The sequence below is a fragment of the Mobula hypostoma genome, chromosome 12, assembly GCF_963921235.1.
Source record: "Mobula hypostoma chromosome 12, sMobHyp1.1, whole genome shotgun sequence".
NCBI classification, from domain to species: Eukaryota; Metazoa; Chordata; class Chondrichthyes; order Myliobatiformes; family Myliobatidae; genus Mobula; species Mobula hypostoma.
Window position 1 is genome coordinate 38663237 of NC_086108.1, and position 27980 is coordinate 38691216.

At 38.7% G+C, this 27980-nt stretch overlaps 1 protein-coding gene across 1 annotated transcript in view; it reads right to left on the reverse strand.

Moving 5' to 3' along the window:
* Positions 1 to 27980, reverse strand: part of aspm (assembly factor for spindle microtubules) — a 67340-nt gene that overhangs the window by 16842 nt on the left and 22518 nt on the right. The window contains exons 9-18 of the mRNA XM_063063858.1: positions 27120 to 27250; positions 25300 to 25475; positions 21357 to 21499; positions 21174 to 21259; positions 20311 to 20529; positions 19322 to 19523; positions 9899 to 10044; positions 9648 to 9776; positions 7079 to 7273; positions 292 to 4755 (exon numbers count right to left, since the gene is read on the reverse strand). Coding sequence (XP_062919928.1) covers positions 292 to 4755; positions 7079 to 7273; positions 9648 to 9776; positions 9899 to 10044; positions 19322 to 19523; positions 20311 to 20529; positions 21174 to 21259; positions 21357 to 21499; positions 25300 to 25475; positions 27120 to 27250 — 5891 coding nt within the window. The remainder of the gene's footprint in view (positions 1 to 291; positions 4756 to 7078; positions 7274 to 9647; positions 9777 to 9898; positions 10045 to 19321; positions 19524 to 20310; positions 20530 to 21173; positions 21260 to 21356; positions 21500 to 25299; positions 25476 to 27119; positions 27251 to 27980) is intronic.

Below are 27980 nucleotides of genomic sequence, written 5' to 3' on the forward strand. Positions count from 1 at the left end.
TCAGTGATGTGTGCTGCACCGTTCATCTCACGGTTGCTGGTGCTCACACTCCTTCAATTCATTGGGTACACTGGAAAATTTATCATACTGTGTAGCTTATGCAAGATCAAAATGTATTCGGTATTAACAAGAATACTTAGTTGCTTGTTAGTCTGACACTGAAGTCACAAGGGTGCTAAAATATTGGTGTTTTACTGTGTTAATTTTATTCTTCAAATGCTTTCAAACCTTATTATTGCAATAGGATATTACTGTACATATTATAATTTAATTTACTATCAAATGTTTTACCTGAATTTTAGTGATACTCTGATGAAGTTTTTTATAGTTTCTTTGAACAATAAACCCTCGTATTCTGGCTTGAAGTCTGATTACTGTCTGATGGATCGTTAAGTAAGCATTTCTCTCTTTCTTCATTAAGAGGTAGGATCGATATTGTCTTTGTAAAATAACAGCTGCTTGTACATAAGCTCTGTATTGTTTCCTTGCTTCATAGGCACGGTACTGCGACTGCAATACAATTGCTCCGTATTTTAGTTTGAGGAAGCGACTCCTATGGTGAATCATACGGAAAAATGACTGAATTTTTACAGCAGCATACTGTTGCTTAATGCACTGCCTCACTACCATGCCTTTGTAGGCAGCCTGAATCACAATGGCAGCACTACGCATGGACTGATATTGCATGAACCGTGAACGTCCTAGCTTGCAGGCTCTGTACCATCTCTGAATCAAAATGGTTGATAGCCGCATGGCTCTGTAATGTACCCTCACTCGATAACCACGGAATGAAGCTTGTAGAGTTACTACAGCTGTCTTCTGAATCAAGAAGTGTTTCCTGGTAATACACATTAGTAGGTATGATTTAATATAGATAGCTGCCTTCATTGTTTTAACTAAATCTCGGGCTTTTTTCCCACGGTAGAAGGCCTGAATACAGACTGCTGCTTTTCGCAAAGTATTGTATTGTCTCACATGGATATCTCTTATTTGACAAGCTCGGTATCTTCGCTGTATAGCAGTTGTCGCCCATTGCAATTTCTTGAAGCATTGTTGCTGTTTGTGCATTCGATAATATGTTTGTATGATTCTTGCAGACTTGTGCATGTTCCGCAAATGCCTTCGAACATTCATTCCTCGGTAAGCAGCCTGAAGGAGCACAACGCTGTTGCGGATTGTCACATAATTATCGCGATCAGTTCTCCTTTGAAGGTGTGCTCTATAGTGACTCTGTATTATTGTAGCTGCCAGTCTCATTGCTCTGTATGGAAGGTATACTCTGTGCATTCGAAATGCTGCCTGTATCACGGTCGCTGCCTTGTGTTTGTGCTGGATCTCTTGCCGAACTCTCATTCCCCTGTAGGCAGCTTGTATAGATATAGTTGCCTTCTGGATCGAAACATATGCTTGCTTTTTAATCCTGGCAAGCACAAGTGCACGGTACCTCTGCTGGATTACAGAAGCAGCAGCTCTAAGCAACAGGTAATTTTTCCTTGCAACATAGCTCCTGAATCTTCTTTGTATAATCGTTGCCGCCAGGTGAATTCTTTGCATTTGCTGCCTTGTTTTCATTCTGCGGAAAGTAGCCTGAATACAAACTGCTGCCCTTTTCATGGCCTTATATTGTCTCACATGGGCATCTCTTATTTGACAAGCTCGGTATCTTCGCTGTATAACAACTGCTGCCCAGCGTAGTTTTTGGAAATATTGGTACTGTTTATGCATTCGATAATACGACTGTATAATTCTGGCAGACTTGTTCATGTTCCTCAAACATCTTCGAACATTCATTCCTCGGTAAGCAGCCTGAAGGAGCACAACACTGTTGCGGATTGTCACATAATTATTGCGATCAGTTCTCCTTTGAAGGTGTGCTCTATAGTGACTCTGTATTATTGTAGCTGCCAGTCTCATTGCTCTGTATGGAAGGTATACTCTGTGCATTCGAAATGCTGCCTGTATCACGGTCGCTGCCTTGTGTTTGTGCTGGATCTCTCGCCGAACTTTCATTCCCCTGTAGGCAGCTTGTATGGATTTAGCTGCTCTACGAATAGTCAGGTACATTTCTCGCTGCTCTCTGCTGAGGAGAAAAGTTCTAAACTGCCTTTGAAGAACAACTGAAGCAGCTTTAAGGGCAGTGTAATGCTTCTTGGCCAGGAAAGATTTAGTTGTTCTTTGGATAATTGTTGCAGCTTTGTGCATTTCTTTCAGCCTTTTTCTGGTTTTCATAGCACGATATGCAGCTTGTAAAACTACTACAGCAGCCCTCATATTTTGATATTTTTGATGTTGATATTTCCTTTGTATGTGAGCACGGAAACGTTCTTGTATTATCAATGCTGCTCGTCTCTTAGTTTGAAATTCTATGTATGTTTTGTGCATTCGAAAATAAGATTGTATTACAATACAAGCTTTCCGTTTCCTTCCAAGCTCTTTCCTTGCAATCTTACCTTTATAAGCTGCTTGAAGTGCTATTGCTGACTGGCGCATTGTCAGATATGCACAACGTTCTTTCTTTCCCAACAACTTTGCCCTAAAATGGCATTGGACAGTTATTACAGCCCTCTTTAATACGCCAAACTGGTACTGTGCTCTGCACCTTCGGAAAGCTGTTTGAATGGTCACCGCAGCTTTATGTTGTGCCTCTAATCTTTTCCTTGCAGATAATCCACGGAACGCTGCTTGAAGAATAACCACTGATGCCTTAATACTGAGGTACTTGAGTTGCTGCTGTTGTCCAACTTTGCAATTCCTGTACCAATTCTGGATTGCAATGGCAGCATTTTTCATTGACAAATATTTGATCCTCGAAGCATGTCCTCTAAATGCTGCTTGAATTTTACTGGCTGCTCTATGTTGAAGCTTCATCTTTTTGCGTACACAATATCCTTTGTATGCTGCCTGCAAACGGATCACTGCTTCTCTAGTTTTAAGGAAGTCCTGCCTTTGGCGAGTTCCTTCCTGGTACACACGGAATCCTCTCTGAATTACGACGGCAGCAAAATGAATCCTCTGGTATTGAGTCCTTACTCTATACATTCTGAACATTGATTGAATTTTAATTGCAGCTTGTCGACACAAATACAGCTGCTTTTGAGCCAGATGCTGTCTAATAGCAGACTGAAGATATATACAAGCTTCCTTTTTTCTCAGATATTCTTTTCGCTTTTCTAAGCAAAGCTTGTTAGCCCGGTATCGTCTCTGGATACAAACTGCAGCTTTTTTAAGGGATGTGTAATATTTCCGTGCTTGTATCATTTTTACTGAGGCCTGAATTTTGACAGCTGCATTTCGTATTTGTAGGTATTTCTTTCGTGAAACATATGCACGAAAGGCAGACTGAATCCTTACAACTGACTGCAATAAGTAAACTTGTCTCCTCATTTGTAACCGCCTGTAGGCAGACTGTAAGACAATAGCTGCAGCTCTTACTGCCCTATACTCCGCTTCTGCTTTCTTTTGAGCTAAAATAGCTCTAAAATGGGCCTGTAGTGTACAAGTTGCGACCTTCACTAAATGGTATCTTTTTTGAGCATACGATCTTCTCACGTGGGCTTGCAATACAATAATACATTGCTTGTAATACAAGAACTTCAATCGTTCTTTTCTCATTTTCCAATACGACTGAATGACTCGGGCAGCTTTCATTCTTCTGGCAAGCTGACGACTGTTCATGCCACGAAAGTAAGCCTGGATAACTACTGCTGCCTTGCATGTTAATTCACGCTGAGCTTTACTTTCCCTGTAAGCTCTATAATATTTTTGGATAGCTAATGCTGCAGTTTTCTGAGAACAAAAAGCAGTTTGAGCCACATGGCGTCTATACCATGACTGTATTCTAATACAACTTCGTTTTGCATGTAGATATTTTTGTTTTCCTCTGTGCATTCGATACCAAGACTGTATCGTAATTGCAGCTTGATTTTTCCTGACCACTTTTTGTGCTTGCCGTTTCCGAAAAGACACCTGTATTTTTAGAGCTGCTTGTCGAAGTTTCAGGTAGTGCTTCAAGTCATTTCTCCCCTGCTGCTTAGCCCTGAAGTGCCTTTGTATGATAACCGCAGCACGCTGGCATTGTAGAAACCTTGTACGAGCCTGATGCATCCTTACTAAAGACTGCATGGTAATAGCGGCTTTACGGCTAGCAACAAATCTTGTACGTTGCTTGTACATTCTAAAAGTTGATTGGATTAGTGTAGCTGACTTAGTTAGATGGCAAAGCTTTCGCATTTTTAAGCGATGGTAAGTTCTTTGAATTACTACTGCGGCCCATTTCAGTCTCTGATAAGAATCATATTCACGCTTTCCTCGCACATAAGCCTTTAAGTACTTCTTTAGGGTGACAGCAGCACTTTTCCTCCTGCACATTTCAGTTCTTATGAGAAATCCCTTTGCATGTGCTTGTATCAAAAGTACAGAGCGTTGAAACCTTTTGTATTTGCATCGGGAGAGAAAACCCTTCACATATTTCTGCAGTACAATTGCTGCCCTGGTCTGTTTTTCCATTTTGTGAGCGCGCCACCTTCTAAATCCGGACTGTATTTTATCAACTGAAATCTTCAATTTTAAATAATTCCTTTGCTCAGATACACACAGCTGGTGTGCTCTAAAATGCCTCTGAATGGTAACAGTAGCCCATTTAATACGATTGTAAGATGTGACTGCGATCTTCATCCTTATGCGACTTTGCATGAGAATGCAATACTGCCGAAGTCTCTGAAAATGCCTTCTATCAATATATCCTCTCCAGCAGGCCTATAAATAAAATAAAGGAAACATTATATGAATAACAGCTATACTATGCATTAAAACTAAAAGGAGAACATACACCACTTTAATTAAAATCGCTCTCAAAAAATGTTCTGTGATATACGTGCATTTATTGTCTAATGCAACACTGACCAGATTACAACAACTGTACAAGTTACGCATATAAAGGACTACTTTGGACAAAACGTAGAATATTTGCTTCTAAAGTTAATTTGCAAATACCTCTTAAATTATAATTTTTCATTTGAACTCAACAGCTTAACCCTGATCATTCAAAAATCTGATCATCACCCCAACTTCATGCAGAGTCCTTCCTTTGGAAAATGTCAAAACATAGACTTCACCAGGCTAGAGAATAAAAGTACTAATGCCACTTTTGAAGTCACTGAAGAACCTGGTCAAAGAAATTAACTTTGTAGCCTGGTGATCTGCATATGGAGATGTGGCCCCCTTGTGGCAAGTACTAAACGGAATCATATCCATGACTAAAGTGGAGATTCACCTGACCAGAGACTTCTGGATAGGTACATGGAGCTTAGAAAAATAGAGGGCTATGGGTAACCATAGGTAATTTCTAAGGTAGAGACTTTGTGGGCCGAAGGGCCTGTATTGTGCTGTAGGTTTTCTATGACAAGAATTAAGGATTTTTTTTAAAATAGCACCTGAAGTAAATCAGATTTGAATGGATTCATAGAAAGAAATGTGGTCAGTTAGCGAAGTCCACTGTAGAGCTTCCTCACGGGTGTCTGCATGATAGTGAGTTGCACCATTTAACACTTGAAACAGTGCAACACCAAGTTTCAGTTGGCTAACTCCAATTTGAAAAATAATACTAAAACCAATGATGAAAACCATGAAAGTAATTTTAAGATGTGGTACCAAATGCAGATTTTCTTCATAATTTCCATGCTCTGAACAGAGAGGAAGAACTCAGGACTGCTAGCAGATAGCTCAGTCACAATCTTCATTTATAACCCTACTATTTGCAAGAAAACAATCATCAGGAGCAACAGAGCATCTCTGTCAAATTGGGACTAGTCACTATGAAAGGAAGCTGACATACGACTGAGGAACTAATAAGTACTTTTATATCAGTCCAAAGTAAGCCAAGAGCAACAATGTTGCTGGAAACTCAACGAAGGAAGACGCAGTAAAGGTTTTAGATAGGTCAGACATTGTTAAAGAGGAATTACTAACTAACTAGCCTTGGTAAAACGGAGGGGTGATGATGAAAATGCTGCAAATGCAATACGTACGAATTTCCTAAAGGCATTTGATAAAGTGCCACATAATCAGGTTATCATTAAGGCTGAAGCCCATGGAAATAAATGATCTGCATCTACACTGATTAAAAAAAAAACAACACAGCTACAAGAAGGGAAACTTCAAGGCTAATATTAGAGGATTTTAAATGCAACATTCAAAAGAGCTGAAAAAGTATCCAAAAGGAAAGATTTTGTAAGTTTGTGGGAAGAGGGGCCAGCTGGATTACTCATGCAGAACCAGTGAGCAGATTCTTAGCTGGAATGCTTCTGTGAAAGAAAGTAGAGTTGAGGGCAACACAGAAAGAAATTACTCTATTATAGCAGGTGATATTAAAGTGACATTTAACAAATTCCCAACTCACCTGTCACGTTGTTCAATAACCCTCTGTTAGTAAACACCGTGAAAAAAATAAACTTTCATTCAGTGCAAGAAAAATTGCAAAGTAACATACAAGATGCTGCAGGAACTCAGTAGGTCAGGCAGCATTTATGAAAAAATGTAAAAGTCAATGTTACAAACTGAACCCCCTCCCCAATGTTGAGTAAAATTGCTATTTTTAAATGAAGATATTTGTTCAACCATTTAGAGGAAATCACTACCTTTTTGAAACCAAATGTTCCAAAGTAAAGTCAAAATGACCCATATATTCATATTCAATTCATTGCTAAAATGTTAGTTATCATTTTCTCACACGTTGTTTTCTTTGTTTGGTGCAATCTTTGGATATTGTTATTAGTCTTTGCAATGGAAGTCTACTCTCAAAAACAGCAATTTTGGTTTTTCCTCTACTGTATCAAAAGGTCATTTTTTTCTGTTGGTCTTTGAAAACTTTGCACGATTTCACTTTTTAAGATCTGACAAAGCTGAGAACAAAAATGCAGCTTTACTAATATTTAAGTAATTGAAACTTAGTTCTGTGACACATATTTAAAAGTTAATTTCAGAGAATAACATTTGTAAAGTGGAAAGATACAGGTTCCAAACTGGATTCAGCACACAGTATGTTAATCATGTCTGATTTCTTAAAGCTGAATGATCCAACCTGAAGAAGTGTTGCTGCCTCATTCTGCACTGCTTGAATCTTAAACATTATCAGTGCTTTAGTCTTCTGCCTTGCCACATGGCCGCGCCAAGTACTTTGTATAACAATAGCAGCTTTGTTTTTCTTCTTGACTTGCTGTCGATGCAAAAATTTACGCACTGCTGTTTGAAGGACACTTGCAGCTTTTTCTTTCTCCTAAAATGCAATATAATTGTTAAGAGTGAATTTGCATCATAGCTCATACTTAGTTTTAATTTACAAAAATTACACCCAGCAATTTTTTCCAGTAACAAACAGCATATATTGATTAGTGCATAAAGAATAATATGAATATCAAAGTTTGGGAAGACAGTGGCTTAGAAATCCAAGTATATAGTACCTTGTATGCCACAGACCATGTAACATTCATTTTTTCTCAACATAAGATGGTTACCTATATAAAGATGTCAAGTAGAAAACAAATTATAGTCCTTATTGTATACTTACTTTTGCGCTGCCAAATATATTCTTAATGGGGAAGGAACATGAGAATTTTGTTTTTATTAAATACTTAGCCTTATTAGTAGAAAATGTAAAAATCTAATATATTTCAGGAAATTATAATTATGAATTGTGGCTGTTCCACAAAACCTCTAAAAGACACTGTCAGGTGCCAAATTTTGTTCATGTCACATAACTTTTGAAAGTTCTTTTGTTTCCTGATTTCTCTATTGAATTTTCGTACAGCCCATCATAGACAATGTACCTGCAAATATTCACCATCATAAAAAGTTTATGAAATAAACAGAAAGGAATTGTCCATAGACATGTTAAAATCTACCCAGTCATGTCAGTGCTATGATGGCTGATCTGATCGTTGTCCTCTGCAGAAGTGTCCCTCTTGATTACATAGTCCAATCTTATCTTTGAATATACCAAATAACTCAAGTCTCAGCAGCTAAGTGGAGAGTCTCAATTAATTATCCTAAGAAAATCTCCTTCTTAAAAAAAAACTCTTAACCTTAAATAGCTAACCGTTCCTCTCACCCTCCCTTCTCTGTTCTAGGTTTTCCCTTCCTGATCTTCACAGCAACCACCCTTTCGGGTACCCCCAAATTAGCTTAATTCAATAGAATCACATTTTGTTCCAATAAACTCCAGAGTGGAGCAAAGTTTAATATAGTCAAACCTTTCCTTATTAGACAACTTCCACTCAGTCTTCTAACCTTTTCTGCAATGGTTCCACGGTAAATAATAAGACCAAGCCTATACTCTAGATGTGGTCTCACCAAAGTATTGTACAGACATCACAAGACTTCCTCATTTTTGTATTTCACCAATCTTGTCTCAGGCTGAGCAGCAAAAATGGTGTCTGTTACCTCCCAAAGCTATTGCCATGCATCCTAAAGTTGTGTTTGATTCTTTGTTACTCTATCAAAACAGCTCTTCAAGTCATAAACATCAACCATGTTTATGTTAAAAGGTCAATAAATCCCTCCTGTCTGTATGTAGCTCTTAACAGCGTGAGGCAAATCAACATCCTGTAATGTCTTCCTCAAACTTCTAGCGGCCTAGGACATGGTTTGCACAATTCCTTTTTTTATCTACTTAGTTTTAGAATCATGCCATTGTGCTCTTCCAATGTTACTTCTGGAATTTCCCAAGGACTCATCTGGAACATCTCAGTCTCATCCATAAGCTTTCAATTAAACACCAGATATTAAAATTCTTACTTTGTCATTGTTTTCTTGCTTTCAAATCCCTCCACAACCTCATTCCTTGCTATTCTAATGTTCTCCGGAGCTGCTTTACAAATTCTGGCTTCATGAACAGCCCAAATTTAATCATGTGTTACAGGTAATGCTTGAGTCAGCTGAGGAAACATAAATCTCTGAAATTCCCGTTCCATTATGCTCCACTGAAGTATTGTCCTTTACTTTGTTCTGCAAAAATTCAGCACAACTAATCTTTTTGTCAATTGGTTAGATATCTATCACTTCGAACTGCAAATGAGTTGGACTACAATGAAGACGCAGGAAGTGAAGCTGAGGCCAAGATCAGATCAGTTGACTTCTTACTAAAAGACAGAACAATCACAAAGGTTCACATAGTTGCACCAATTGTTGCTTTATGAGCTTTCTCCATATGTGGCTTTATGCCAAATTTTGTCAAAGGTCATGTTTTGCTGCTTTAATGATTCCATAAAATAGATTGCTATTTAGTTTTTCTAGCCTGCACGTTTGACACAAAAACACCGAAATCTGGAAACACATTTCCATATTTCCATGAAAATTATTGAACTTTACTGCATGTAGAGTTGTTGCCTCCCAAATACAAAATGTTTGCAAACTTTTGATATTTTAAATTGACTACAGATTACTAAAATACTTTTTTTTTCATCTCATAGGATCCAAACTTATTGAATAATTAAATGGGATTTTCTGAAATTAACTTGATGGAACAGGTCATTATATAAATAATAATTTTTGCTTAGTCAGATGAACAATGCTTCACAATAGCTTGACCTAAAACCTTGAAGAATGGGTAATTTTGACAGCAGAACAGAGCAGGTAGTGGATAACTATACTACCTTTAAGAGCTGAAGCTCACAGTTTAGCTTGTATCGTCTCCAAGCAGCCTGAATGATTCTGGCAGCTCTTGTTTCTTTTCGTAGATCAAGAAGACGTGCACAAAGAAATGAGACATAAGTGATAACAACCTGGAAAAAAACAAAAGTGTTTAGAGAGATATCATAAAGCAACAGTAGCACTGCCATCTTGCTCAGAATTAAACATTTCATAATTTATCTTACGCTTCTACTTGAAGGCAAGAAGCATGTACCTTCTCTTCTGGAATGGTATTTGACATATCCATGGGCCGTATCATTGCTGGGATGCCTCCAAGTTCTGCAACAGCAGTTGTCACTAAATTAAAATTCTTCTTTTCATTCTCCAAGAGTTCTTCATAGATACCGGTTGAAGGCAGTGCTAAATAGAAAGATACATCACTGTGCATCATTTCAATAGCAAAACTGAATATAGTAGTTCACTCAAGCGTGTGTGACCATTAGTTTTTAAACTAATTTACTCCAATCAGCAGAATTTCACTTTACTACTGCAGTAATAAAACCCAGTCATCTGACTCTTTAGAACTCAAGATTACTGTTGTTTGCCAAGAAAGCCCCAAGTATCCACTTAGTTTTTGTATCAAATACACCGTTCATTGGATTCATTTTGCACAAAAATTATATTTAACTTCTACAGATTTTCTAAATATTTTCAAGCTACCTAATTAAAATTGGTGACTCCTAATCATCAACTTGCAAAAATGAATAGCTTTTCTGTATTCACACCAACAAAATACTTCATAAATTTTAAATTATTTGGTAATTATCTGCTGAACTTCAACTTAAACATTCTCCTCATAATGAATACCTCATCAAAAGTAAAAATGGATTAAACACTTCAAGAGTGCAAGCTGTTCAAAAGCTGTATGTCATACAGATGGTCTTTACTTCAAAACGTTTCTATTCACTGAACATCTTAGTTGGAAAATCCAGAAAAATGGGCGAGTTTTATGACTTTATCTAGCAATACTCCCACTTAAAACAGCACATGACTGCCCACTGCATTTTGTGCAAAGCCATTTATCATTTAGCAGTAAACTATTTAAATAATGAAGTAAATAGTCTTTAGAAGTGTTTGTTTCCTCTGATTATTTTGAATCTTTCACCATTCTCCCCTACAAAACCTAACCCCATATTGTATCTAAACACAAAATGAATTAAGCTGAATGAGTTCTCCTATAGTTTCGTTATTTATTTGTCTTTGATGTTCCTGCTAATGGTGTCTTCCACCTTAACTGGGGAAGTACAACAATACGAGTAGCATCTGAACTGAAATTTAAATCAGAACTAGTTTCACCAGAACTGGGGGAAGGCGGGTGAGGTGGGCAGAAGGGTGGTAGGAAAAGTCAAACAAAATGCAGAGAACTTTGAGTTCCCAAATCCATTACTATTTACCTTCTGGGAATCACCCACTGTGGTCATCCATTCTAGTTGTCCAGTACAGAAGAAATGGAGCACAGGAAAAACACCACAGGAACAAAACATTCAGACCAATCATTCAGTTCAAGTCTCCTCCCTTCTTATCTAATCGTATCCGTGTAAGCTTCCATTCCATTCTCCTCCAGATGCTTTCCCAATTATCCTTAAAATACTGTATTTGTTTCGATCACGCCTTGCAGTAATCAATTCTGCCTTCTTAACACTATGGGTAATAAAGTTTGTCTATTTCCTTACTGAATTTATAGTATTTGCCCTCAGATATGCATTTCCCTACAAATGGAATTTTTTTTTGTATACAATAGGGTCTTTCAAGAGACTCTTAGGTACACTGAGCTTAGAACAATAGAGGGCTATGTGGTAGGGAAATTCTAGATAGTTTCTAGAGTGGGTCACGTGGTCAGCACAACATTGTGGGCTGAAGGGCCTGTAATGTGCTATAGATTTCTATGCATATGAAATTGGTTATAATTAGGCCTCCTATATTCTCAAGAAACAGTTTTATCAATCTTTGCTGATACTCATACCCTCACATATTGAGTACCTTCCTTGTAAATCTTTATTTCATCCTTCCCAGTATCTTTTTATCCTTTTTATAATATGACAACTGGTACAGTATTTAGTAGGGCAGGGCTGCTCTAACTAAAATTCAATACAGGTTGGCATGACTTCACTACTCCCCTACCCCAATTATAGCACTAGAACTATAGAGCTGTTTTTTTTTCTTAAATCGCTTAAAGGATTAAAAAGGACCCTTCCAGTCTTCAGTTTGTATTTTGAAATGTTTCTCTATCCCTGCTGAACTTTCATCTTCAAAATCATAAATAGCTCTATTGTTCCTAAAAGGAAGTTAATTCCTAACATTAGATTAGATTAGATTCAACTTTATTGTCATTGTGCCGAGTACAGATACAAAGCCAATGAAATGCAGTTAGCATCTGACCAGAAATGCAAAGAATATGTTATTTACAAAATAACTGTGAATAAAAAGTAAGTGCTACAGCACACAAATATAAAAGTACTGAGACAGTACAATATGGATGCAATACTACTTAGCGCTGTGATGTGAGGTTCAGCAGGGTCACAGCCTCAGAGAAGAAGCTCTTCCTGTGCCTGCTGGTACGCCTACCGGATGGGAGGGAGGAGAGTAAAAAGTCCATGGTTAGGGTGAGATGCATCCCTGATAATGCTTTTCGCCCTGCCCAGGCAGCGTTTATGGTAGATGTTCTCAATGGTGGGCAATTGGGTGCCAATAATCTGCTGGGCCTTTTTAATCCTTTAAGCGATTTAAGAAAAAATACCAGCTCTACAGTTCTAGAGTGTTATAATTGGGGTGGGGGAATAGTGAAGTCATAGAAAGTATGACAAAGCCTTCAAGCCCTGATAGCATCCATATCAATCCTTTCGTACTCTTTCCAGCTTAATGTCATAATTTCTATGGCTAGAGAAGTGAACTGCACATAGTATTCAAATGTGATCTCACCAACATTTGATATAGTTTTAATATGACATCCTAAAATCAACAAGTTAATGTATGACTTAAAATTGGTTATCAGACACTAAGCAAAATGAAAGTAACTGGCTTCTTGTCAGGTTGCAAGCTGAGACAGGGTCTGAGGCTGGAGTCAGAGCTTTTTAGGTCTGCAAAGATCTAGCAGAGATATTCAAATGCTATTAATGACGCTTTGTCCTGGGTATGACTCTAAACTGCAACCGCTGATGAGGCTCTGAATGGGGACGTTCAGAGCTTTGGGGAAAGTGGGTTACCCCTTCGTCATTCATAGACTCAATGCAAAACATATCCAGGTGCAGGCTGTAAGAGTGCCCATAACCCAGTAGCATATCATGTAAAAGTAAAACTTAAAAAACTAAAGAAGCAAAAACCTGAACAATCCCTTGACTACTTGCAATTAATTAAAGACTTAAGACAAATATTTACAATTAAAGTAAGGAAGAGATTTCAAAGTCTAGAAATAGAATCTATTGAAGATGATAGCAATCATGTAGAGATGAAGTTTAACTCTCTAAAGGATGCCTTGGTAGAATCAGCAAAGTCAGTGATTCCTAAAAAAGAATAAAGCACAAAGAATAAATGGATGACAGATGAAATCAAGAATCTAATGGAAGAAAGGAGACGGAAGAAAGCAAATCCAATAGAATATGTCCTTAGATAAAAAAGTTAAAAATTTATATCAAAAAACTAAAGAAGAATGGTTAAACCAGGAATGTGAGCAAATAGAAAGAATCCCTATTACTGATCCAAAAAGGTTACATCAACAATCAACAATATCACTGGCAAAAAGCTCCTCTGTTCAAAGGACGGTACCATTATCATGGAAAAAGATGAGATTATGAACAGCTGGACTGAATATATTCAGGAATTGTTTGAAGACAATCGAGGCGAAAAACCAGAAATTTAAAAAAACATTGAAGGTCCAAGTATTTTAAAATCTAAAGTTCGTAATGCAATAAATAAGATTAAGAAAGGAAAGGCAGCAGGTCCTGATGAATTAGTAATAGAACAAATTATCGCCCTTGAAGTTTATGGAATTGAAAAACTTACTGATTTAATCAATGACATTTATGAGACTGGAATAATACCAGAAGAGATGAAAAAAAAAATTAGTACAGGTGTCCCCTGCTTTTCGGACGTTCGCTTTACAAAACCTCGCTGCTACGAAAGACCTACATTAGTTACCTGTTTTCGCTAACAGAAGGTGTTTTCAGTTACGAAAAAAGGCAGCACGCGCCCAAGCAGCCAAGCTCCTCCCCCAGAACTGCATTCCAGCCAGCATTGCTTAAACACATGCCTGTGAGCAGCCGTTAGCAAGATGAGTTCTAAGGTATCGGAAAAACCTGAAAGAGCTTGTAAGGGTGTTACACTTAGCGTAAAACTAGACATAATTAAGCATTTTGATCGTGGTGAAAGAAGCAAGGAGTTTGGCTTGTGGAAGTTGACAAAGATGATGTTGAAGAGATTTTGACATCCCATGACGAAGAACTGAAAGATGAAGAGCTGATGCAATTGGAAGAAGAAAGGATAACAATCAAAACTGAATGCAGTAGCGAACTGACCGAAAGTGAAGTCGTCCAGGAACTGAACATGAAGAAACTGCATGAGATGATAGAAAAATGCACGAGGCTAAGCAGTCAAGCATACTGTCGTTTTTCAAGCCTTTCACATCAGCCACAGCAGACAATGAACCTCGACCTTCGACATCGAGGCAGGCAGACATAGAAGATGATGACGTGCCTACCCTGATGGAAACAGTTGACGATGAGATGACACCCCAGTGTCCCACCACCCTAACCCCCGGGCCGCGGACCGATACGTTGCTGTAGAGAACGCAGCGGTAGCGGGGACACATCCAACACATCTTTAAGAAAAAAGCCAAAATAAACAAGCTAATTAATTAGGTGCCGCCCAACACCTAAATGTCGGCCCAGATCAGAGACGATTGCCGATTGCAACGACTCTGATCTGGACCGACATTTACGTGCCGGGTAGCACCTAATTAATTAGCTTGTTTATTTCAGCTTTTTTCTTAAAGACCTGTTGGGTGCCTCCCGGCCACTACTGGACTGCTGCATTCTTCGCGGATCGGTATCAGTCGGCGGCCTGGAGGTCGGGGTCCACTGCACCACCCCATCCTCCAACGACTCAGCTAAACACACCATCATCAGTGTGCTTGGCGCTGTCTTCCCAATTCCGGTAAGTGATACTACACTGTACATACATTATTTCTACTTTATATAGGCTGTGTATTTTTATGTGTTATTTGGTATGATTTGGCAGCTTCATAGCTTATAGGTTCATGGAGAGTGTTTCTGCCGAGAACAGTGCAGCAATGATTGTAGAAAAGTATTTCTACTTTATATAGGCTGTGTATTTATCATATCATTCCTGCTTTTACTATATGTTACTATTATTTTAGGTTTTATGTGTTATTTGGTATGATTTGGTAGGTTATCTTTTGAGTCTGCAAACGCTCACAAATTTTTCCTATATAAATAAATGGTAATTGCTTCTTCACTTTACGACATTCCGGCATACGAACTGTTTCATAGGAATGCTCTGCCTTCGGATGGCGGGAGAAACCTGTATTTATCACTCTTCCTAAGAAACCTGGAGCAATAGAATATGAATTACATAGGACCATAAGTTTAATGAGTCATATCACCAAGATACTTCTAAGAATTTTGATGACAAGAGCTAAAAGTAAGATACAAGCTGAAATAGGTAAAGTACAATGTGGTTTTGTGAAAGACAAAGGTACAAGAAACGTGATATTGATGTTAAGGATACTATCAGAACGAGCCATTCAAGTGCAAAAAGATTTGTTTGTTTTATCGACTACATAAAAGTATTTGATAAAGTGAAGCACAATGTTATTTGAAATATTACAGGAAACTCTAGATCTAGATTCGAAAGACCTCCACCTAATCATAAATCTGTACTGGGACAAACTGCCACCATAAGAATAGGTGGAGAAGTGAGTCAGTTTACGAAAATCAAGAGAGGCGTTAAACAAGGGTGTATTTTCTCCCCTGATTTATTTAATGTATACAGTGAAACAATATTACAAAAAATACGAGACATCTTGGGAATCAAAGTTGGCAGTGAAAACATCAATAATTTCAGGTATGCTGATGACACTGTGTTAATTGCAAGCACGGAGGAAGAACTACAAAATTTAATTGATATAGTTGTTGAAGTGCAAAAATGGGTCATCTATCAATTGCAAAAAGCCAGAATGTCAGAATGTATGGTGATATCCAAAAAGGAGAATCCTATCTGCAGGCTGAGAATAAATGGGGAAGACATAAAACAAGTACAGAACTTTTGCTACTTAGGAAACTGGGTGACATCAGATGGCAGGTGCGACATGGACATCAAAAGAATAGGGATGGCAAAAGACACTTTTATGAGCATGAAGAGTAAACTAACAATACTAAACTAGGCATGACAACCCGCCTCAGAGTACTGAAATGTTACATCTATCCAGTTATGTTATATGGCTCAGAATGTCGGACAATACCTAGTAACATGAGGAAATGAATAGAAACAGCAGAGATGTGATTTTTGAGAAGGATGCAAAGAGTATCATGGATGAAACAAATATCTAACGAGGATGTCATGAACAGAGCAAACACAAAAAGAGAAATAACGTATGAGATCATGAAAAGGCAAGGTAACTTCATTGGACATGTGATTAGGAACGAGGAGCTAGAATGCATGGTAATTATGGGAAAGATTGAAGGGAAGAAAGCAAGAGGAAGACAAAGACAAATGATGATGGAGACAGCAGCCAGAGAACTGGAAATGAATACCAATGAATTGATCCACTTGACCCGAAACAGGAGTGTGTGAGCCATGGCAGTCAAAGATCAAACTGGGCATGGCATCTCATGATGATGATTAGTGATGCTAAACTAAGTCGAATTGAAAGCAGATAGTGCTGCCAAGATGTATTAAGGGAATATGGAGAGACTGAGGGTGGTTAAGAACTGCTGAGGGAATAAAATATGGAAAAGTGTTAGGTTATCCTCTTCGGAACACATAACAGAAGTAGAGTCGCTGTTAAATGAAGCAACAAATTTTGCACCTCGTTCCTGACTTCTGATAGAACTTTAGATTAAAAACCACCACAATCCAAGAACTGGTGTGCCTCAGGGATCTGTTCTGGGATCCCTACTCTCCATGATTTTTATAAGTGACCTGTATGAGGAAGTGGAGCGATGGGTTAGTAATTTGCTGATGACACAAAGGTTGGGGGTGTTGTGGAGAGTGTGAAGGGCTGTCAGAGGTTACAGCGGGTCATCGATAGGATGCAAAACTGGGTTGAGAAGTGGCAGATGGAGTTCAACCCAGATAAGTGTGAGGTGGTTCATTTTGGTAGGTCAAATATGATGACAGAATATAGTATTAATGGTAAGACACTTGGCGGTGTGGATGATCAGAGAGATCTTGGGACCCGAGTCCATAGGCTGCTCAGGTTGACTCTGTGATTAAGAAGGCATACGGTGCATTGGCCTTCATCAACCGTGGGATTGAGTTTAGGAACCGAGAGGTAAAGTTGCAGCTATATAGGACCCTGATCAGACCCCACTTGGAGCACTGTGTTCAGTTCTGGTCACTTCACTACAGGAAGGATGTGAAAACCATAGAAAGGGTGCAGAGGAGATTTAAAAGGATGTTGCCTGGATTGGGGAGCATGCCTTATGAGAATAGGTTGAGTGAACTCGGCCTTTTCTCCTTGGAGCGACGGAGGATGAGAGGTGACCTGATAAAAGGTGTATAAAATGATAAGAGGCATTGATCATGTGGATAGCCAGGAGCCTTTTTCCCAGGGCTGAAATGGCTAGCATGACAGGGCACGAATTTAAGGTGCTTGGAAGTAGATACAGAGGAGATGTCGGGAAAAGTTTTTGTTGTTTTTTTTTAAATGCAGAGAATCGTGAGTGCGTGGAATGGGCTGCCGGCAACGGTGGTGGAGGTGGCTACGATAGGGTCTTTGATAAGTCTCCTGGATAGGTACGTGGAGCTTGGAAATTGCCTCAGGTTATCCATAGCCCTCTATTTTTCTAAGGTAAGGACATGTTTGGCACAGCTTTGTGGGCCGAAGGGCCTGTAATGTGCTATAGGTTTTCAATGTTTCTAACTGGTGTAGTCTGCAGGGAGATCACAAAGTTTTAAGTACTAGGGCCAATTGCAGATAAAGTGGAACTTTTAGCATGCAACAAAAGGGGCAAGAACTTCTTCTGTTCCAATTTGTCTGAGAGAAAACATGCTGGGTCCAATACATTGGATACAAGTAGGATTGAGGAAACTACCGCATTTCTATTTTGTAAAAATCAAGGCAAGCACTGAAATTAATATTGGATTCTGCTGCACAAGCAGGTAGGGTATGGGAGAATTTTGGTTGCAGGACGATCTATTTCGGTCATGCAGCAAACTAATTTGGTACCTAGTGAAGATTTGGTTGAAATCTATTAGGTTGCTGGACAATCTATTAATTTGGTTGCTATTTATTAATATTTTGAGATTACAGTCAAAGTAATAAAAAATACATACAAATTAAGATCGAATCAAGATGATGGCCAAGAGCTCTTACCTGAATAAAACATCTCAGTTTGATATAATTAATGAAAACATCTGGAGATAAAACCACATGGTCAGTTTGATCAAATGTCTGAGTAAATGAAAATGTTAATGGGGCAAGTAAAGTCTATAATTAATCGTTTGGGGAAGAAACGTGAAACTTGCAAAAAACTACAAAAACAGCCTGATAGAGACAGGTAAGAGTCCAAAGAAGAAACCTCTACCTTAACCGAACAAGTGAAAAACAAAACCGAAATGCTTGGTAAGGCGCTCAGAAGTAAATGGGACAACATGGGAAAACTGAACAGGGACCTCAAGTGGGCAGTCCTGTCAGCCAAGTGGGTGGTCCTGCAAATTACACTTCGAGTGACACTACCATTGACATTACATCTGGCATCCCTCCACAGAAGACACTCTCTAAGTTGAACAGTCCCCCTTGATAGCAACACCATCCAAACACTGGAGAATAACACCCTACATTGGACTGTTCTCCAAGACACCACCACCATCTGAACTCAGAGGAATTACTGGATGGACATGACATAAACTCCACAGGAGCCCCTAGCGATTCAAGTGGGGATGACAGTAATGAATTAAGATTAGCAGCTATGTCACAGCTTGCGTCAATGAAGACCAAAGAAGTCAAGATACACAAAATTGAAGATTAAGCTATTGCTAATCTATGTATTGACAAACAAGTGGCAGACGCAACAAATATTGCTCACACTCAACAATCTGCTGAAGGTCAGTAAGCATTTAGGGCAGGAAGGGATACAGGGAGAAGGCAGTAGGTTGGATTGAGAGGAAAATTGGATCAGCCATGATTAAATACTGGAGCAGACTCTATAGGTTAAATGGCCTAATGCTAGTTCCTGATTTTAATAACCCATCATCAGTCTGTGGAAAAACACTTCTACTGGCCCTCTCTTGTGCAATAATAGCTGCTTATTTTGTATACTAACCATCCCAATGATCTTTAGAGACTTAAAAAATCAACCCCATGAGTTTTAATTAAATAGTTTATTCTGAAGGCATTCACAGAAAAACTCGTTTAAGTTTGTGTTTCATCACAGCAGTATGGAACACCAATAATACTTACTGTTTGTAGGTATGGCATCAATGGAATTTTCATCAGACTCACTGGTAGATGTATCAATTGCCACTGTGCCATGCTGTGCATATTCCACTGTCTGTGTGGTTCGTTGACAAATGTTGTTCACAAGCAAAAGACTCGGGTGGTAATGATGAATAAGGTAACATAAAACTCTACCATCAGAAAAGGGGACGGTAAAATTCTCAACCTGAAACAAAACGACAAAACTGCATAATGCATACAAGATAATTCTTGAAAATTCAAATTATTATGATTTTTCTCAGTTGGAACTCTTTAAAATAGCCATTTGCTAATATTTGAGTTCTAAGATAATTAACTGCATTGCTCGTCTATTTGAACATAGGCTAGCTCTTTACTGTAGTTTCAAAGATAATGTTAAAACTTACTACTTTTGTAACAAATAAGATCTCCTCTTTAAAAATGCTAGGATTACTATCAAATTTATAGACCTGCAAACTTCAAAGCAAACAAAATTTGTTAACTATCACAAATGAATATCCTGAAATGTTTAAAGATATTAATAATAAAAATATTATTCTGTTCTTATTGCAGCTTTCTGGTAGCTCAAAACATTGAATTTATATCAATTGTATCTGGAAAAAAAATTCATAAACCTTAAATTACATTAACCATATGCAAGACTTAGAAAGTTGCATCAAGAAACCAGGTTCATAAAAGATCAACATAAACCTATAATGAAATCAATCATGTGCGTGTGTGTTCATTCGTTCACCATACACCCCCCCCCACCCCATGGATCAGATAGGGATGTGCACATCCTGAAAATAAATAAAATTTGAGCCAAGGAATAGGAATGAACTGGAAAATTTCCTTATACATACTATTGCATTGCCTGAAGAAGCTGTCAAAGTTCAACATCAGCAGTACCAGTCAGATAAAGAAGGCAACCAAAAGTAACTCATTTTAAAAGAGAAAAAAAACAGAATTAGATCAAATGTAACAACTTTACCTACTTTTACACCATAATATGCACATACAGCATTTATCCAGTTCATCAACAGAGTGATCTGCGGACTGTATTTTTCTGGCAAGCATTTGAGGTCTTTATCTTTCACTGGGTGGGGTGGCACAGAAAGAGAACGCAGAGCTGCAAGTTTGTGTGATGTGTGTAAATTTTTTTTCAGAAATTCAATTTCTTCTCGCAACTGATCTTCATTTAGCAAAATCTCCACCTGAGTAGAGAAAAAGAATTAGTTAAAACCAGCAAATGTTAGTACTCTATGAACAGCAATTAAACTGGTTAACATTTTTACTTCTCAGTCTAATCAAGTTGCTTCGACTAGTGTGGTATTAGAAGGTCAAATACATAGGATCAGGGTTTCACAAACAAGAGAAAATCTGCAAATGCTGGAAATCCTGGCAACACACACAAGATGCTGAAGGATCTCAGCAGGCCAGGCAGCAAACAAAAGTAAATAATCAACATTTCAGACCGAGCCCCTTCATCAGTCCTGATATGCCAAGAGTTTACTCTTTTCCATACATGCTGCCTGGCCTGCTGAGTTCTTCCAGTATTTTGTGTAGAATATGGGCTCTGGGCTTTTATAATATTATTAGTTATATTTGCATGCTCAGTTCACTTCATTGTACATATACTTTCCTGTACAAAGTTGCAGGACTAGTTACTACATTTACTTTTGAAAGAAAAATTAAATAACAATAGAAATTAAAAGATCATGTTTGACTTCCCAATACTAATTTCAATATTTAATTTCAGAACAAATCACAATTACAAATTAACAATTACAAAAATAGTACAACTCAAAGCCTTAAATGTTTTTGAAGTTCAATTAGATTTTCATAGTCAAAAGTGTACCTGAAAGGCAAAGATGATTCTCCACAGTAGTGCCAAAGTTTTTTCCCGATGTCCATCCACAATATCTCGAGGATCTATATCAATGCCTGGTGGAGAGAAAAAAAAACATTGTATTCAAAGACCATTTAAAAATTAGGAGTAAAGCCAATTATTTTGGCTAAAGTTAAGAAAATTCAATTTTACCTCGCTCATCTTTCAAATCAACTCGAGTTTTAAGGGCTTTCAGTGCAACATCCACATTATGCAATTTTTGAAGACGGCTGATTGCTGGGACCCTCAGCTGTTTTGAAAGTTCCCAGTCTTGGGTAAGAAGTTCAACTGCTCGCCTGTAAAAGGTCACACAACCAAAAGCTTATGGATTTTAAAAGTGCACTTCCATTGGAAATACAGAATTAAAAAAAAACTTCATCTCGCCCCAAGATGGTAAAAATCATGGACTGCTGCAGTGATAGTTTTCTAGTTCAATAGGTTGGACAATGAGGTACAAGCTATTGATGTCACATCTTCAAATAGGGCTAATTGATATTGTATTTAATATATTTAGGGAAGAATAATCTTAGTAGTGGATATTTTTATGCAAGGATTGAAATTGATTTAATTCACTCTAAAATTAGAGTTTTGCATCCAAATGAAATCGAATAATGGTAGGCATGAGTTGACCATGGTAGATTGGGGAAACTACACAAGATGTGAATGGCAGCAAATGCAGCAATGGACAACAACTACAGAATTGATAAACAACATGACAAGTACAAATATGGTTGGGTTTTTGTGTCTTAAAAAGGATGTGGTCAAAACATGATTAATAAAAGCTAAATATTTTATTAGATCAATGGAAAAGGTACAAATCGTTGTCAAAGAAAACAAGTCTGAGGAGTAGATCAGTTTTCAATTCATACGGAAGGACCAATAAAGGTACATAGAATACTTAAGTAATCCAAGGAGCAAAGACTAGAAAAGCATTTAAACTGGAAACATTAGTAAACTTGTTATTGACCCCTTATGGACGTATAAGATAAACTATATTTTGAAATAAAATTAGATTATTTTGCCATCGTCTCAACAGAAAGTTGCATACAACCACCCAGAAAATGTGAACAAGAATGATTAATGGGCAGACAGCCAATGAAGTTCAAGATCCCTGATCTTCATCCCAACCTTGAAAATAGTTGTGAGGGACTTAAAAGATTCTCATCTCCCAGAATGCCATGAATTCTGGAATGATTCCCATAGAATATGTAACTTCCTTATCTGAGTAATCACCAGCCAAGGAATTAACTGGATTGTCTCCAGAGAAAGGGTTGTTATTTTGATTCACTAGAAAATATCAATAGAAGACACTGCCTTGTCAGTTATTTTCATTCCAGAACGACTGAGATGTCCTTTTTTTTCCAAAGAAAGGGAATTCCATTCCTCCACTATCAAATCTGCCCTGACCCGCATCTCTTCCATTTTGCACACGTCTGCCTCACTCCACACCAGGGATAGGGTTCCTCATGTCCTCACCTACCTCCTCACTAGCCTCCACGTCCAGGATATAATTCTCCATAACTTCCACCATCTCCAACGGAATCCCACTACCAAGCACATCTTTCCCTCTGCACACCCCACACCCCTACTTTCTGCTTTCCGCAGGGTTCGCTCCCTAAGCGACTTCCTTGTCCACTCCTCCCTCCCCACTGATCCTGTTTCGTTCCTGGCACTTATCCTTGCAAATGGAATAAGTGCCACCTGCCCAGACACCTCCACCCTCACTACCATTCAAGGCCCCAAGCAGTCCTGCCAGGTGAGGCAACACTTCACCTGCGAATCTTCTGGGGTCATCTGCTGTACCCAGTGCTCCCAATGTGGCCTTCTATATAATCAGTGAGACCCAACGTAGATTGGGAGACTGCTTCACCCAGCACCTACACATCATCGGCCAGAAAAATCACCATCTCCCTGTAGCCACCCATTTCAATTCTACTTCCCATTCCAACATGTCAGTCCATGGCCTCCTCTACTGCTGCAATGAGGCCACACTCAGGATGGAGGAGCAACACCTTATTGTCTGTATAGGTAGCTTCCAACCTGATGGCATGAACATCAATTTTTTGAACTTCTGGTAACTGCTAACCCCTTTCACCATTTTCCATTTCTGTTTCCCCCTCTCACCATCTTATTTGCTCATCCTTCCCTTTCTTCCATGGTCTTCTATCCTCCTATCTGATTCCCTCTTCCCAAGCCCTTTATCTCTTTCACCAATCAACTTGCTAGCTCTTTACATCATCTACTCTCCCTCTCCTGGTTTCACCTATCACCTACTACTTTGTACTTCTTCCTCCCCTCCCCGCCACTTTCTTGCTCTGACTTCTCTTTCTTTCCGGTCCTGATGAAGGATCTTGGCCTGAAATGTCGACAGTTTACTGTTTCCCGTTGGTGCTGCCTGGCCTGCTGAGTTCCTCTCACATTTTTTGTGTGTTCCTGCCTTGTCAGTTTTCAAAGCCATTCTCAAGTGGCCTTCCACTGTGAATGAACAACTGCAATATTTACAGGTAATGGATCTCTTTGATTACTGTTGGAAAGTTGCAGTTTTCTGTGAAGCCTGCAAAGTGAATTTCTGTTACCTAAACTGCTGTAACACAGATTATTTGTATTTGAACCATTGATAAGGTGACAGACAAAGAGACTTTTAAATGACATTCCCAGGAAATACAAGATTGTGGGCATCATATTAGTGTGGATAAGTGATTATTAAATGTACAAAAAGCAGTTGAAATAAACACGTCATTTTCAGATTGAGAGGTTGTAACTCATGGGGTGCTATAGGGGTCAATGCTGAGGCCCCAGTTATCAAAATCTATATAAAAGAGTTGAATGCCAAGGCATGACGTATACAAGATAATAAATTAGGTAATGATATGAATTCAAGAAATAATGCACAAAGCCTTCAAGGCGGTGTAAACAAGCTTAAAGACATGGCAGAAAGCACATTAATGCATAAAAATGTAAAGTCATCTGTTTTGACGAAAAACAAAAAAAATTTTTTTAATGACAAGAGACTGAAATGTTTTAGTGTTCATTATCAGATTTATTATCACTGCCTTAAGATGTAATATTTGTTGTTTTTCAGAGCACAAAAATACACAAATCACTGAATATCAATGTGAAGGTTCAGTCACTAATTGGTATGGCAAATGGTATATAACCTTAATGGCAAGGGAATTGAGTAAAGGCATTGTACTACCATCACCCAGTGCCCTAGTAATAGCACAGCTGGAGTTTTGTCTACACGCCAGGACTCTGTACTAAGTATTAACTAGCACCCAAAGTTCACTAGATTTTGGGGGTGTGGGTCGAAATTATACATGAGGGAAGATTAAGCAGACTGAACCCATACAGGCTCTAGTTTAGGAGAATGAGAGTGATTTTTGAAAAAGTACAAAATTCTCATGGGAATTCACAGGGTAGATTCGAGGATAATGACTCCTGACAAAAATGCTCCAGAGGCCATCTCAGTATATGGGAACAGTCTGTTAGGACTGAGATAAGGTATAACAATGCCCAGATGGAAAATTCAATCATTACTTCTCTACTCAAGAAGGCTGTGTAACTCAGTCAGCAAATATGTTCAAGATGGTGCCCTGTTGATTTTTGGCTATTATGGGCTATGAGGTTAGTACAGGAAAGGGACATAGAGGTAAGAGATTATCCAATGGAATAATAGACAGGAAATGATAAATGCCCCAACCCTATTGTCATCTAATATCCATAAAGATCTACCAGTAAAGCAATATATTAAAACAGTTCTTTGGTTCAAGGTTACAATAAAAATCATTATTGCGTTGTTAACTTGTAAAAATTACTTTTAATTTAAAATAATTATGCAATTGTAATTCAGTTGTTTGGATTACTTCTTTTTGACAAACTAGCAGTGGCCCGACTTCCAAATCCAGCATCGTTCTCATGCCCTTATGACTTGGACTCAGTAGCCATCTACTAATACACAATAGAACTGCACAAATCTAACTGTCATTGTTGGATACAACAGACAACCAACCAATCAGTTTGGATTATACAGCTCATTTAAAAGTTAATTGTAAAAGTATTATTGCTCCACTGGATGATTAAAATATACTGTACTTACACCAAGCGAATACCACATCGAAGATCTACAGCAAGGTTGGTGACCGCAAAATTAAATTCATGAAGTGGCATCTGACAATGACTGACCGTCAACCCCAGGAAACCAAGATGACGGCAAATGTCTCCTTCACCACTAAGAAAGTCTCTTGAGAAGGCAAATAAAAGGTCTTTGCTTGCCTAAGCAAAAAAAAGACAAGTTAAAGGAGCTTGGTAGTAAACAAAGTTACAATCTAATGCACCCTTATCCTTTACCCAGGGCACGCATAATTGTAGGCCAAATGCAATTTCACAGCTGCCCTACAAAAAGTTTTCTAATATAATGAAAACACGAGGAAATCTGCAGATGCTGAAATTTCAAGCAACACACATAAAAGTTGCTGGTGAACACAGCAGGGCAGCATCTCTAGGAAGAGGTACAGTCGACGTTTCAGGCCAAGACCCTTCGTCAGGACTAACTGAAGGAAGAGTTAGTAAGAGATTTGAAAGTTGGAGGGGGAGGGGGAGATCCAAAATGAAGACAGGAGGGGGAGGGATGGAGCCAAGAGCTGGACAGGTGATTGGCAAAAGGGATATGAGAGGATCATGGGACGGGAGGCCTTAGGAGAAAGAAGGGGGGGGGGGGAGTCCAGAGGATGGGCAAGGGGTATAGTGAGAGGGACAGAGGGAGAAAAAGGAGAGAGAAAATAAGAATGTGTGTATATGAATAAATAAATAATGGATGGGGTTCCGCTAATAACTTCCGCTAATGCCCCACCTCCCCCTCATACTCCATCCGTTATTTATTTATTTATATACACACATTATTTTTTTCTCTCTCCTTTTTCCCCCTCTGTCCCTCTCACTATACCCGTTGCCCATCCTCTGGGCTTCCCCCCTCCCCTTTTCTTTCTCCCTCGGTCTCCTGTCCCATGATTCTCTCATATCTCTTTTGTCAATCAACTGTTCAGCTCTTGGCTCCATCCCTCCCCCTCCTGTCTTCTCCTATCATTTCGGATCTCCCCCTCCCCCCAACTTTCAAATCTCTTACTAACTCTTCCTTCAGTTAGTCCTGACGAAGGGTCTCGGCCGAAACGTCGACTGTACCTCTTCCTAGAGATGCTGCCTGGCCTGCTGTGTTCACCAGCAACTTTTATGTGTGTTGCCTAATACAATGGAGTTCATTTTTAATTCAGAGGTACTGCCTATTTTTCTATTTTAACAAAAATCAATAAAATTGTAGAAACCAAATTAGACACGTTTACCAAATGAGTTTGTCTTTAACAGATACCACAGGTATACATAAATTCCCAGTGCACAAAGCCAAAGGAGGCTGTATTTTAATTTATTTGTTCCATGTTTGGTGTGCACACACGCTCAAGGCCCTCGTGCACAAAACCAATTTTTACAGCATTCAAGTAAATCTTAAATCTCATATTTATTTCAAATCATTTTGGTTTGAACATCAGTCTAAATGGAGAATATAATATTATGCATAATCAGAAAGTAGATTTTAATAAATTGAGAATGACATTTCTAAAAATTGCAACTTCACATATAAAATGTTATGATCACAAGTTAATGTAATGAATGTTTTCATCTTAGTACTAGATTTGAAGACCAAACAGGTTAATTGAAAACATTCTATCCCAATGACCTGCTTAAAAATTTAATAAAACAATGGAAGAGTGAAATGGTATCACACAGAAACATGGGCGTAGCCATGTTCTAGACTAATTCTTCATCATTATAAAAGATAATTAATCTTCAACTACATGTATTGCTTTAATACTTGTTATTAAGAAAGCATATCTATGACAGAAGACATACCTGCCAGCATCTTACCTTAAATTCAGCATCTTTGCAGAAAAGACATGGATCATGATCTATCATTCTGAATTGTTTGGCACAATCAAGAAACCAAACCAGAAGTAGGAATTTCTTCAGTGTGAATTGTGCCAAAACTTCCTGGTGTTCTAGAAAAGTCAAATCACAGAAGCTAGAGTATTTAAATTTATTTTCCAATTCACATTAGTAACAGATTCAAAATTTGGATGTCAAAAGTCATCATTAAAACTATTTTCTTCATTAGTTTGAAGAAGTGACGGGCTTGAAATGCATTACTGATTACAAGCTTCATATTTTAGTTGTAAAATACACCTTCTGGTGCTACTTGGACACGTCATCAGCGATGAACCCAGGGTCATAGGGTGTTTCGGTCTTTAATGATCAGACAACCTCGACTGGCTGACCCAGCCGGGAGTGATCAGCCCCCGACTTGTGTCCAAGTGGCGCACTAATCCACGGATCCCCCCTCCGGATCCACAGCCACCGCAAAGCCTTTGCAGCGGCCTCAAGAATGTTCTCGGTGGTTCTTCTGCACTGCAGTCCTTTAACTTCAAGGAGTTTTAGAGTCCACTGTAATGAATGGCCAGCAAAGCCCCAGCACCCAACTTCGAATGGCTCACAGCGAGCTCAGCAGCCATTGCTTCAGCATACTGCAACAAGATCTGTGTATCTAGCCCTCTTGCGCTCGTTGGCCTCTTCAATCCGGTCTTCCCAGGGGACAGTAAGTTCCAACAGGATCACTTGCTTTGTAGACTCCGATATTAACACCATGTACGGGCAGAGCGGAGTGGCTGCGAAGTTCTCTGGGAACTTGAGCTGCCTCCTTAGGTCAACTTGGAGCTGCCAGTCTCATGCAGC